Source organism: Lygodium microphyllum, chromosome 27 (genome assembly GCF_053477565.2).
Source record: "Lygodium microphyllum isolate KBCC chromosome 27, Lygodium_microphyllum_v1.1.10, whole genome shotgun sequence".
Taxonomy (NCBI): Eukaryota; Viridiplantae; Streptophyta; class Polypodiopsida; order Schizaeales; family Lygodiaceae; genus Lygodium; species Lygodium microphyllum.
This window is the reverse complement of record NC_141161.1, coordinates 23,444,363-23,457,797: the sequence shown is the minus strand read 5'-3', so window position 1 is coordinate 23,457,797 and position 13,435 is coordinate 23,444,363. Positions and strand designations below refer to the sequence as shown.

The 13,435-nt window shown below is 40.5% G+C and overlaps 1 protein-coding gene across 3 annotated transcripts; it reads right to left on the bottom strand.

Annotated features, from left to right (window-relative positions):
- Positions 1-922: 922 nt before the first annotated feature.
- On the bottom strand, positions 923-5,666 carry LOC148012133 (pentatricopeptide repeat-containing protein At1g05600-like). 3 transcript variants are annotated; one of them, XR_015689061.1, is made up of 4 exons: positions 5,123-5,666; positions 2,980-3,717; positions 2,725-2,872; positions 2,484-2,622 (listed from the first exon to the last, which is right to left on the bottom strand). XR_015689061.1 is itself a non-coding variant. In XM_087669255.1 (3 exons), exons 1-3 carry the CDS (start codon positions 5,412-5,414, stop codon positions 2,201-2,203), a joined length of 1,707 nt encoding a protein of 568 aa, XP_087525381.1. In that variant the 5' UTR covers positions 5,415-5,666; the 3' UTR covers positions 923-2,200. The 3 variants fall into 3 exon arrangements, 1 of the variants encoding a protein (XP_087525381.1); XR_015689062.1 differs by having other exon boundaries at positions 2,725-2,830; XM_087669255.1 differs by having other exon boundaries at positions 923-2,622; positions 2,725-3,717.
- Between the last annotated feature and the right edge of the window lie 7,769 nt (positions 5,667-13,435).

Genomic DNA, 13,435 nt, shown 5'->3' with positions numbered 1-13,435 from the left:
ATCTGGGCTCTTGCAACTCACCACCAATTGCATGTTTATCAAATGTATGTAAAGTCTACCTTCTTGAATGGTGTTCTTGAGGAGGAGATTTATATTTCACAACCTGTAGGTTTTCTTGTGCTAGGGAAGAAGAACCATATCTACAAATTGTGAAGGACTCTCTATGACCTAAAGTGCCTAGAGCTTGGTGCCACAGAATTGATCACTTCTTTCTATAAAGTTCTTTTGATCGAACAACCCATGACCCCAACCTATACTTCAAGGTTGAGGGTAACAAGTGTGTTTTGCTCATCTTATATGTGGATAATCTTATCATTACATGGAGCTATACTACATAAGTTTATCAAACTTTGGAAATTTTGCAACATGAGTGTGGCATTACAAATATTGAAATCCTACACTTCTATCTTGGATTAATCTATCAAATGGCACATGGCATATTTATTCTACAACACGTACAATTCCAAGCTTCTCTTGGAGTTTGGAAAGGCCGATTGTCGATCTATTTTTTACTCCATGAACCCAAAGTTCAAGCTTTTCGCAACCAAAGTTCCCCTTAGAGATGCCACTTGTTACAAATGTCTTGTCAACCCCCTCATCTAGCTTATTCATACTCAACCAAATATTCATTTTATTGTGACATGTCTTCTTTCGTGAAGACTCCCACTCAAAAGCATTGAAGAGCAACCTTGTACATCCTTCCTTATTTAGAGGAGACTCCTTCCTACGAGATCATATATAGAGAGGGGGTTACTCTCTAGTTGAAATGATTCTGATTGGGCAAGTGATCTAGATTCGCGCCAATCCTCTACAGATTATGCTTTCTCCCTTGGATTAAGAGTTCTCATGGAGTAGTAAGAAGCAGCTTACCATGGCCCTTTCTTCTACAAAGACAAAGTATCGTGCATTTACGTTCTACAACTATGGAAGTGATTTGGTGTTGCCACATGTTGGTGGAGATAAGCTTTTCCCAACCTGGACCTATGGAGCTGTGAGAACAACCAAAGTACTCTAGCTCTGGCAAAAAACCTTATGTTTCGTGCTCACACGAAGCACATCGAGATTCAATATCACTATGTTCGAGCGGATCATGGATTTCAAGTTAGGGATGGCCCGTTGTCCCACAAAGGACAATACAACTAATCTCTTCACGAAGCCTTTGCCCAAGGCTTCTATGCTTTGTCACATGATGTTAGGTTTTCAAACACTACCAAAATCCGAGAGTGGATGTTAGCCTGCCTATATTAGTCATGTCAATATGTTATCTCCTAGTTGTGAGCTCCTATCAAAGTCTGACCTGGACATAGGAGCTTTGGCAATTTAGGTGCATTTTCTTCAATTGTGGCTTCCTGTGTTGCTTTCTACAATCTACCTACACCTGCCATACATTACCATTGCCATTTGGGATTTTTTCGAGGCCTCCCCTATTATTTTGGCATTTTTCAAAGAGTGAACAATATGTATTGCCAGTCAGCTAGCATTGATGGTCCCTACAAGTGCAAGTCTGCCTATTTATAGCCACACCCCACACTTTGGCAAATATACACACTCTTCAATCTACAATCTTCCACTTGCAAGTGCACACTCTGATGCTCCATACTTGGTCTGCCATCATCGTCAGCCTGATCTGGTGCCCTCACTAACACTTTGGGCTGGGTGCAAGGACTAATCAATCCATCTCCATTGTATCAGCAGTCTTCTTAGTCAGTGCAGTATTCTTCCTTCATCTTCTGCTTTCTCTGCTTCTCTCTGTGTTCATGTTTCTCTTCCATTGTGCACTCTCACAAGACTTTCTTAGGAAAGATTAACAGCTCTGGAAGGGTCTGATTGATGCTAAAAACATGAAAGCAATAGTACAATATAATTCCAAATCATGTCAAACCCAATGTTGATGATTATCACATCAAGCGAAAAGCTTTCACAATGAGTGTCAACCCCATTTAAAAAACAGCGGAAGCTGTCCAGTTTTGCTGCTGATGGTGGCCACTGAAGCATGCTTCATCAATATTCCAGGATAACTTTTGAAACCACTTGCTCAAAGGGGAGCACCATCACTTCTTGTGCAGCAATCTCACCATCAGCAGTACAAACGGCACATTGGACATCTGTTGTGAGACACAAGAGAGAGACTCAAAGTGAATGGTGGGTACATTTTAACTCATATCCTAGCCACCAGCATAGCAGCCTTTGTGCATGGCTCCTACTTGCCTTCAAGTCCCACAAGTGACACAAAATCAGAGTCTTCACCGATACATCCTTTCCTTCTCATGGCTGAGAAGATTTTGCAAGCTTGACCTAAACAGTTGGAAGCACGAAGAGCACTGAAAAAGCTTCTCTGGGCATCAGCATTGATCTGAACCTTGAAAGTAATAATATGATTACTCAATACCAGAGCTTCATCCATCATCCCTGCACCACTCAAAGTGAGCAGAAGGTGGCTGTAAACATCGTTACTGGGCACATGGCCCCCTGATGATATCTCTCTTAGAATCTCAACAGCATACCCCAAACATCCTTGCTTCAATAAACCATCAAAAAGAATTGTGTATGTGGTTAGACTCTTCTGGCAACCTGTTACAAGCATTGTAGACCCTCTGCCTGCTATTTGTCTACTTTTAGAATCTGAAAATTTCACAGGCAAGGAACACGTGTAAGATATGAAGCACAAACTTACCAAACCTTAAATTAAAAACATAACCTGAAAATGGGAGATAAAACTTTGACCTGGGATTCTGTGGAAAACTGCAATTGCCTCATCACATTTGCTTTTCTCGAGCAGGTATTGGATTAGATTGTGGCATGTGTGGATTCTAAGACTGGTTGGTAACATCTGCACAAGTCCCAATAATGTATTTATACACTTTCTCATATCCTGTCCATCCAAAGCACAAGTAAATTCATAGTGTGTGAAAACTTTAGGCAAAACTCCCTTGTTAATCATTTTCAGGTAGAAGTTCCGTGCAAGAGCTATTTTCCCACCCTGAACAAAGCTTGAAATGAAGAACGTATACACTGATGAGCTAATGTCATGTCCTTGAGTCTCCATTTCATCAAAATATGGTACTGCCTCATCTGGAACCCCTGCTTTACAGAAACCAATAATCATCATCTCATACAATTTCTTGTCAGCATGAAGACCACTCTGTAACATCTGCTTGTAAAGTTTTTGAGCCTTCTCTATGTGTTTTCGCTTCAGAAGACTATCTAAAGCTGCAGTATATAAAGGGATAGTAGGGTTCACATTCAATGATTCCAAGCTATTCATTGCTTTCACTATTCCACTTATTCGTTTAGCTCGTTTCAATCTATGAAGAAAGATAGAAAACGCATAATTGGCATCTAGCCCTTGTTTGTTCATCCACACAACCACACGCCATGCATTTGCAAAGTCACGCTCTCGACCTAACCTTCCTACCACCTTGGCGAGTACTGCCTGTTGCTGATCACAGTTTTCTAGCTCCAAGGCCCAAAAAAGGAATTTCAAAGCTGTACACCGATTTTCCATGAGCCTGACAACATCAATTATCAAGTCTGGTGTTATCAATTGACTTATAGCATGTAACTTCTGTTCCATCTCAGCACCCCATTCACTTGCCTCCAGTAACGTGCAAGTACTTGTGACCAGATCGATATTTACAACATCCTCTTGTTTAACTACATCTGGTGCTGGTTTATCATCACCAACATCACTATAATATTGCTCAGAATCAGTGTCACCTGCATGTAAACTTCTGCATAAGTCATCACAATGTCACATGGTCCAGCAGAGCTGAAGGTTCCTGTGCAATTATTTTCCTTGTCAAATTTTCTGTTTTGCAAGGGAAACGTATCCAGATTATAATACATACAACAGCAGCCATGATGGCTCCTTTGTCCAGCAATAGATACAAATGACCGACACAGCAGGGAGGATATCCACCATGGGGTTCGTTCTCTAAGCTGAAAGAAAACCTGTTGAAGTAATCCATCACAATGTCACTCCTGCTTTAGAGACACTGCATGTTTTCCCACTCCCATGCGAGGGTGTGCTGTTGGGCTAGTCTTCCTCACAGTGTCATACTTGACATTGTTCCAGCGGCATTACTCACTCGGTGGTAATGGCACATATAATTTTGGAGAACTGCTGCTTATGCCAGTTCAGAGATCAGACTAGTGTCATCTCACAGCACTAAACTATTAAGAGGAAAGTCATAGTCACAATTATCAAACTGGCATTGCCATCTCTGCTGCAAAATGGCTGAGGTGTAAATGTTGTGTACAACATACTAAACTAAAACGAAGATGAATGTTATTGTCGCAATCATGAAGCTGCCATTGCCATCTCTGCTGCAAGCAGCTGCGGAGTAAATCTTACATGAACATACTAAACTAAAAGTAGGAAAAAATGTATTGCCCCAATTATGAAGCTGCCAGTGTCATTTCTGCTGCTACCAGATAAAGTGCATAGTCTACATGCCACATACTAAACTAAAAGTGAGAGAAAAGCTATTGTCCCAATTATCAAGCTGCCAGTGCCATTCCTGCTGCAAGCAGATGAGGGGTAAAATTACATGCAATAGACTATCATCATAATCATCCTCATCATGATTGCACCATTACTTTGTTCAAAAGTAAAAAGTCGTCCCTCGAGCCTCAGATGTACAGGATCAGAAGAAGTTTTTAGCATTTTCCATGTGGGAGAAGGGGCTCTTTCACTTGTTTTTCCCTAGAGCATTCCACACCGTGAGTTTCTGCAAAGAGGCACCACATACTAGCTAGGTGCAGTTGGGGGGAACACAGCTAGTCCGGTTGGGGGCACCAGCAACAGCAGCCTGCCCCCAACTGCACCTAGCTAGGTATTCGATCCCTCCCTTGCAAAAGCTCATGGTGTTGTCATAATTCACAATGTGGTGATTATAGTGGGAATTTGTCTAAGCAGCCTCCTAACCTCAACCCTACCCCCACCACACCTAGCTAGGTATGGGGTCCCTCTCTCACAAAAATTGACATGATATTATCATAATTCACAAGGTGGGAATTATCGTGGGAATTTGTCTTAAACTTCTTGTGAAACATAGCCTCGTAGTTCAAGCACCGCGAGGCAGCTCCTAAGCTAATTGATTCAACCAAGAAAAAAACTCACTTGCAAATGAAGACAGGCCCTCGTTTTGCCCAGCGTGAGGAAAAGCTTCACTGCTGCAGCATCGCATATCGTGCAGGATGGCACGCATAGAAACTGCCACCGGAGGACTGTCGCACAAAAGGCGGTATGAGGAAGATGAGCTGCGTGTCTGCAGAGCACTCGATATATTCTTCCATTGTTGCTGCAGGCAGTTGCTTTTGCCTGTGTTAAAACAAAAGAAAGGGCTCGCCCCCCAGACCAAAACCCTGACCCTACTGCACAGAGGCATCTGCCTTCTCATGACACCCTGCATATTCGTAAGGGTTTTCTCTTCCTTGTTCTAAAATGTTAATTCAAGATGCAGCCTGGCTGAGATCTTCTTGCTGTAAGTGAGGCTTCCTAGTGGCATGGAACAGGGTTTTTTTGTAAGGATTGCAGAGCCTCTTCATAACTATTTTGACCTTCCAGGAGTATCTCTGTGTGTTTGGACTGAGTACAAATCCTAGGATTCAATCTTCATCTTCATCCGTCTCCTCTCTATCATGGGGGATCTTGGCAGTTTATTAAAAATATCTCACTATAGAAGCATTTTCATATATACATGTGTATAAAATAATATCTATAATCCATAATAGAATCCCTTAAAAGTTTCAAACTTCAAGTCTCCACTTGAAAGTTTAGCCCTAATTTTTAAACCTTAGGCACTTTTATAATTTTATGCTAATAGTAATTAGGTAGATGTCACACTAAGCTTGTATATTTTATCATGCTTGTTGGGCAACACGCACTTAACAATGGGACTTTGGACACAATCTTATTGTTTCAGGAGTTTCAACCATAAAGCACAATGGTCATCTCTCACCCAGCCTCTCGCACATCACGAGCACTTCGATTCGTTTGTAATGAGCACGCATGCCCACCATCGAGCATGAAAGACACACATTGCAAGCTCCATGATCCACAATGTACTCCCTTAATTCCCAAACCCACTACCCCCTTTGCATGCAAGAGAGAAGCATGGGCATAGAGCACTAAAGAGAAGAAAGGAGGCTTCACCACTTGGTCCCTCACCCTCACCCTCACACTCTCACTCCCTTGCTCTCAATCTCACCCCCTCCCTCACTCTCTTTCTCTCACAATGGCAAAAAGCAAGAAGACAAGAACAAGAAGTTTGCACGCACACAATATAGCCTTTCCCATTCAATCTCATCATTTAAATGCACTTTTTTAGGATTAGGATTTCCCTATCCCCCTTGGGCATCCAATCCCTCTTTTGGGCTTTTTGACTAGTTGTTTCTCTTGTATACACTTAGACTAGTTAATTGCAAATGAGCTGCGCTAATTGCAAATGAGCTGCGCATGCCTAGCCTTTGGTGCCTCTTAATCACAAGTACAACTTGTACATGAGGGAGCCCTATCCTATACAATGATTTCTTTTGAAAACATGGTACTTTTGCAAAAATAGTAGGCCTTTAGAGTCTTCTTCTTTTCCTTCATGTCCTTTGCTTTTATGTGGTTAACATTTGCCTCCTCCTCCTAGACAAGTGCTCGTCCCGTGACACTCATGTCAAACTGAGTTGAGTGGCTAACAAGAGGTGTTGGAATGAGGACGTCTCATTGAAGGAAGGATATGAGTAGGTGGCGTGGAATGGCACAGGTTGTAGCAAAGAGTAGGTTAGTCGCTGCCATGGATAGATGAAGTTAGGGTACTTGTAGATCACCAATGTCTATGGGTCGTTTAAGAATCCAATGTACGTGTCATATTATTGTGCTCTCCCTAAGGGATGTGTCTACATATCTAGGGCAGTGATGTGCACATATTAGGCAACTTAGAGATGGGTTGAGTTCCAACCATACTTAGAACGTTGTCCCACACTTGAGGATCCAATTGGTAGAAGAGTATGGTGCAGTGCTTTCCTCAAGCTAACGGGTCTTTCAAGTAAGCATGGAATATCCTACCCTTGATATGCCTTGAAGTGTGACGTGGGGAAGAGTTAGGGAGTTGCTCTAGGTGCAGTTTATGCATGTGCTTTTCTTTCCTTTTTCTTTTTTTTCTCTTTTTTTAGTAAATATATAGCAGTACTTGATTAGGTACCAAAGAGGAGTAGATGACTTAGATATGGGTCTAAGTGTACACTCGAGATAATCCTTGCTGAGAAGGTAGTCCTTAACATACTCCCATAGCTGCAATGAAGTCTTTGGAAAGAATGGGTGTAATATGCTGCCCACCATCTCCTTCAATAATTAGGTACAATAGGTTAGTATCAATAGAGCTTGGAGGTGAAGACAATAACCACTCAATCAATTCCAATGTTGATATTGAAGAAGAGTGGGGTAGCCTATTTTCATAAGGAGTTACTAGTTGTTGGAGGAGTTTGACAAGGTGACGGAGGTAGTTGCAGGTGGTAATGACAAGGGGGTTAAGCAAACTCTCTCACAAAATGCACAAAGGAGGGGATCAAGTTGATAGGCTAGAATAGGTACCGTCTATCAACATGGGTTACTCTAATAGTAGGGACCTCTAGAAATTATACCTCCCATATTATTTTTCTTGATAATCTTGGCCACGTCTTTTTAGATAGGAATAGAAGAAAGGATCTATCTACTTCTCCTTTTGGCATAGATGAAAGCTTTCCAAGTTGTCCTATTGCTTGCCAAAAGAGATTATCACCATTCCAATAATCTTGGTCATACTTCCTTGGGCTTCAATTTAAGATACCTCCCCCTAGTTCCCTGAATCGTGCAAGACTTCTCATATGCTTCCATATCTAAAGGGCCAAGCCACTTTGCAATAATTTTTTTAGTTATTCGTAGCCACACATTGCACAAAGAAAGTGGCTTTCTAAATCTACTCATTCATCTTAAAGTCGAACTTCACGATAGGATTGGGGCCTCTTGCTTCTCCTGATATTTTTGTACCATCTCCTTGGGATTTTCTTCCTCATCCTATTGACAAGTGCTCAAGAGGAATGGGATAGTCCATCACTCTCTATGGTTGAGTTTGCTGGGTCTTTATCATGGCTATGTAGGAATATTAGTGGTAGATCCTCTAACTCCCTAGTGTCAAATTTTGGTAAGTCTAGTAGATTCATGGGGGACGTCATGACCGTAGGTGGTTCTAGGGTAATGGGAGAGTTTGGCGAGGACTGCTCAGGCTGTATCAATCCTATTGCCTTGAGTTCATGCTCTTGATAACCCATTTGTGCTAGCTATCAAACTAGATCTTCTTGGTTTGTTGAATTTTCTCCATGCTTACCAAGGTGATGGAAAGCAATCTCAATTGGACCTTGATTTTTTCTAGACTCCTTGCCTAAAGCATACATGCTATCAGTATAGCCTCCCTAAATAACTCATGTTGCTTCACCATAACTAGTTTGCATACTTCTGATTGGACTCTATGCTGAGTTTCACTATATAGGGCTGCTCCTAAGTCACTGGTGAGCTTCATCAAGGTGGTCTCATAGAGTCTCTATGTGTCATGTTTTATCATGATCACAACCCCTATCAAACTGTTGGAAATTGTTCTCTGCAAGCCCACATACAAGGCACTCCATTGGCCCTATATTTGTTGGTGCACTTGGTGTCTTCTCTCATTTAATTCTACCTTTGCTTTCTCTTAGGCTACTTCAATTGTGGCCTCAACAAGCTAGCATTAATTATCGTTATTTGTGTGCTTTGCTTAGCCCTTTCAATTATGTAGCTTGAGAGTAACTAATATTGCTCCTTGAGTTGATACTAAAGCTTTTCAAGGTGATCTCTTACTCTTTTAGTTGATCCTAAATCTTCTTAAGCGATGTGCTACACTCCTCCAACTGATTACAAAGCTTTTGGACATGTTTCCATCAAAGATCCTTGAGTGCAGTATCACGCTCTTTCAGTTGGGTCTAAAGATTAGCGAGCGTCAATCATGCTCCTTCAACTAGTGTTAGAACTCCTACTCCTGCATGTACTAAATCTCTTTTAGTGTTGTGTTACGTGCCTACAAACTGAGCTTGGAGTTCCTTAGTCTGCTTTTGTGAATCTATTAGGAAGCTTTTGTACTTTTCCCGTATCCTCTTTAATCTTTCCTAGAGTTCTTGGTTGGCCTTAAGTATATTGGCTTTGACCTCATTGAGCTCTCTAATTATCCACTCAAGGGTCCTATTCTTCTTGCAACACTCTACCCCTTAGAAAATTCTTATGTATCTATTGTGGAATTAGTTGGGTTGTTAGAGCCCTTTTCTAGGTTAGTGATGGTGTCTTTTGGAGAGGCTTTTGCCTTAGCTAGCTTTAATATTTATGCATGGATTTGTTTCATCTATTTTTGTAAGTTGTGAAAGAGAGTTGTGTCAACTACTTGAGCTTCTTCACCTTTTATGAGTGGATATTTTAGGTGTGGAGTTAGATTGATACATAGGGATGATCTGAGTAGGTGCAGTTCACACCTATTTGAAACTTAAGGTTGTGATTGCATGAGCATCTACCAACTATAGATGGATGCACTTATCAACATAACTAACATTACAATTAGTTAAGAACTTGAATTATCATCTCAAAAGAATCTCAATGCCACTACCTTTAGAGTTCAAAAGAACATAGAAGAGGAATGGAACACTCTTAGTCTTAATAGTGATGGTCAAATTACATTTGCCTAACAATGAGTAAGGACTTTCTTTGTAGGGATTCAATTTTACATCCATGGGCTATAATTGTTAGGTAGCCTAATATTTTCCAATATCAATAAGGAAGCATGTTATGATTTGACCCCTCCTCATCAATAGATGCATAAGCCAAAATTAACCTAATTGTTATATAGTAAATACAGATGTAAGTGGCTAGAATCAAGGGTTCATCTTCCATTTCTAAACCACTAGTAGCGATGACTCAAACATGTATGATGGAGCTAGTTGGATTCGATCAAGAGGGTGGTGCAGGAATGAGTTGTTGTTCTTACTTAAAATTGTCCATACAAGGTTTGTTATATATGCAACAATATGGGACTTTCATTATTCACCATGGGCGGTTCATGGGAAGGGTGTTCTAGTGGATAAATATAAGTGAATGCCCCCTATTCAGTGGCAAACAAAGTATTTGGTCTATCGTCCAGGTGGTTTTACACTTAATTATCCTGAAAACTTGTCTAAGAATTTGTAAGCTTCCTTCCCTACTACTTGTTTGATCATATGATCAATGTATGGTAGCAAGCAGTGATCTCCCTTAGTTGGATCATTTAACTTCTTGTAATTAATGCATATGTAAATTTTTCTTTGCTTCTTGAGCAACACCATGACGATCAATGATACCCAATCCATATGTTGATTTTATAGATGACTCCTACTTTCAATAGCTTGTTGATCTTCTCCTTGACACAATGGCCATATTGAGGATTCATTAGATAGAGTCATTGCTTGACAAGCTTGGCATCATCATTCAAAGGAATCGTGTGGGTGAGGAATTGCAGTGGAACACCCTTAAGGTTAAAATAATTCCAGACAAAAACATCCTAATATTCCTTGAGAAAGTTAAGCAACTATTCCTTGTCCTTCACATTGAGGTCCTCCGCAATATAAATAGGTTGAGGGGATTCCCTCGATGTTGCAATTTTTGCTTCTTTGACCTTTGCCAATCCCTCAATGGGTTCATTACATGTACCTTTGCACTTTGTGCCTAGTAAGACAACTGATCGCTCTTTTTGAACTTCATGTGGTGGAAGGTCTTGCAGCTTCTTTTGGCTTCAAGTTTTTGACTCATCACTAGGAGTATTGAATCTTAAGTGTTTTCATCTCATGTGGACTAGGAGTTTAGTCTTAGATTTGGCATATTGGATTGGTTGGGGAATTTCTAGGTTAGAGTCACTACTTCCATCCATGTCAAAGTCAAAACTCATTGTAGTGTTGTCCTTTGAGATTTTGACTAGGTCCTCGTCAACTCCGAATACTTTGAGATTTGGATAATGATCATTAATTTGGTACCCATCTGTTCATAATCCAAGATCCTAAGGTATTCAAGCCATTCCAACTCTGAGTTTAGTCTCATGATGCTTGCATCAATGAGCAATCTCTCAGTTTGAAAGTGTTTGGGATCTATATAGATTAGGCAATGTTGGTCAACATCACCAACATTGGATTGCTCTTGTTTTTGGGGAAACTTGAGGAAATGTGACCAAGCTATGCATAGTTCCAACAAGTAATGGGATCTCGATTTGTAGGCATGCCTTCCCTACGGTCTTGTACTAACATCTAATTGGTATAGAATGATAGTCCATGAGGATTGGATGTCCTTCTTCATCATAATAAATGAAAGGGTTTGTGCATTTATCTTTATCCATTGGTTTTTTATGAAATGGATTAGGGCATCGCTAGGTGGGTGTATACAATCAGCACTAAAGGTCTAGGAGTTCCTAACGGATAAATCATCGCATTACACGATAGTGTGAGTTGTGGGGCAAGTGGAGGTTGTGTAACATAATTTGGGCCTTCAATAAACTATTGGTAAGCAAAGTTAGGAGCAGGGAGCTAATGAAAGGCTCTATCAATAAGCTACCTCGTGGTGGTTGAATTCTCCACAATTTTTACAAGATCAAGGTGGTTGGGAACATTCCAATGGTAGGTGGGCCCTGCCGCAACGAATGCATTACATATTTTGGTAGTAAGGTCTAGAAAATTTGAATGACTCAACCATCCTAAGTAGTTCTTAGTGCTACTTTCTAACATATGTGATCAAGTCTTAGGTCTTCTTGGTCTCTGTACGCAACCCTATCCTTTTGTAGGTCCTAGAAGTGTATCCATGCGGCCTTTTAGCAGTACAAAGGAAGCCTTCTCAATGGCATTAAGGCTAGTGAACCAAGTCCGTCCCTTCTCTCTTAAGCAAAGTCCAAATGCTTGTGCTTGCTTGGTATCACCTATAAGATTATTAGCCTCATAGCCTTGCCCAAGTCACTCGATAAAGCTATAAGAGTCATCCTTGACATGACACTTATCTAGCTATTTCACCACTCAGGAAAATTTTGCCTAATCTCTATCACCTAGTGTATTTTCAATTCCAATTAGAATGGCTGTGTAATGTGAGTCTCTACTTGCATCATATCTAAATAGTCAAACAAGCATTGTTGTATGAGATATGAGAGAGAATCCTGTGACAAGTTCCTTGCTCCTACATTCAACAACATTCTACAAATACTCTCCATCTCAGCTTGCATGATCACGAAAAGGTATCTAGTATCATTGTTAAGATCATAGTGTTTTTCCCCTAGTTGTGTAACTCTCAAATTTTGCTTTCCATAGCCTTCCGAATCAAAGGGAAGACATTGAAATTTGTTGTTTGTTTGAAGCTATCAAAGAAGCTTAAAAATCATCTAAAGCATCTCCTCAACTCATTCCATTGTGCTTAAATTCATCCCCATGGTTCCTTTCACTTCTTGCTAGACTAACTAGACAACTTGATTGATTAAATCATGGATAGGCATGTTTTCAAGGTCTAGGGTTTTGCTAAGACTAGGGTCTCTACTAGATGTGAGTGTTGGGAGGTCTCTCCACTATGCAATTACATGTGCCTATATCGTGGACTATTATCAAGTCCTAGGTGCTTCTCTAGTTGTTATTTCATTTTTGGTTTTTTTAAGTCTCCTAAATTTGATTGAATATCGAGCAAGCATAGCTTATTATAATTTGGTTGGTATATGTGAATTGTGCACAAATGGGCTTTCTTCTTTTCTAGCAACTTGTTATTTCAAAGAACGATAATTTTGTAATGTACCCGCCTATCGGCTATCTAGGCACGTTTTTAGTAGTTCATTGAGAGACGAGTCTAAGTGACTGGTGCACAGATCGGATGCTGTATACGTGCGTAGCGAGCGTCGAAAGGTCCCCAAGAACAAAATAACTCTATTTTTGCACAAAAAAATAAGAGAGAAGACTTGCACGACATGAAGCAAGAAACCAATTGGGTACAATCTCCCCCCATGCCTTATGTGAGCACTCCACAAAGCATGTATTTGATATATTATTCATCTCCAAGCTCAAAAAATAGTCCAATTTACAATTAGCACGCTTTAGCTTTTGTGTTTGCTTTTGCCCCACTAAAGAATTAAAGCGATTGGGTGCCCAAAGAGTCGGGATGTGCCCAAATACAATGTCCAATAACAAATATTTAAATCGTGCACCCATGCGCATACAAAATAATAAATAAATGTCAAGCGCTTCAATAAATAAGTGCATCAAAATAAATATTGGCGCCACGTCTAAGATGTGCGCCCATAGAAAATGATAATTTCTTCTAAATAACTTGAATACACGCTATCGCCTAGTGCTTCCCAACGCCACCACTGCCTGCTCTACACATCAATTGAAGCATTCG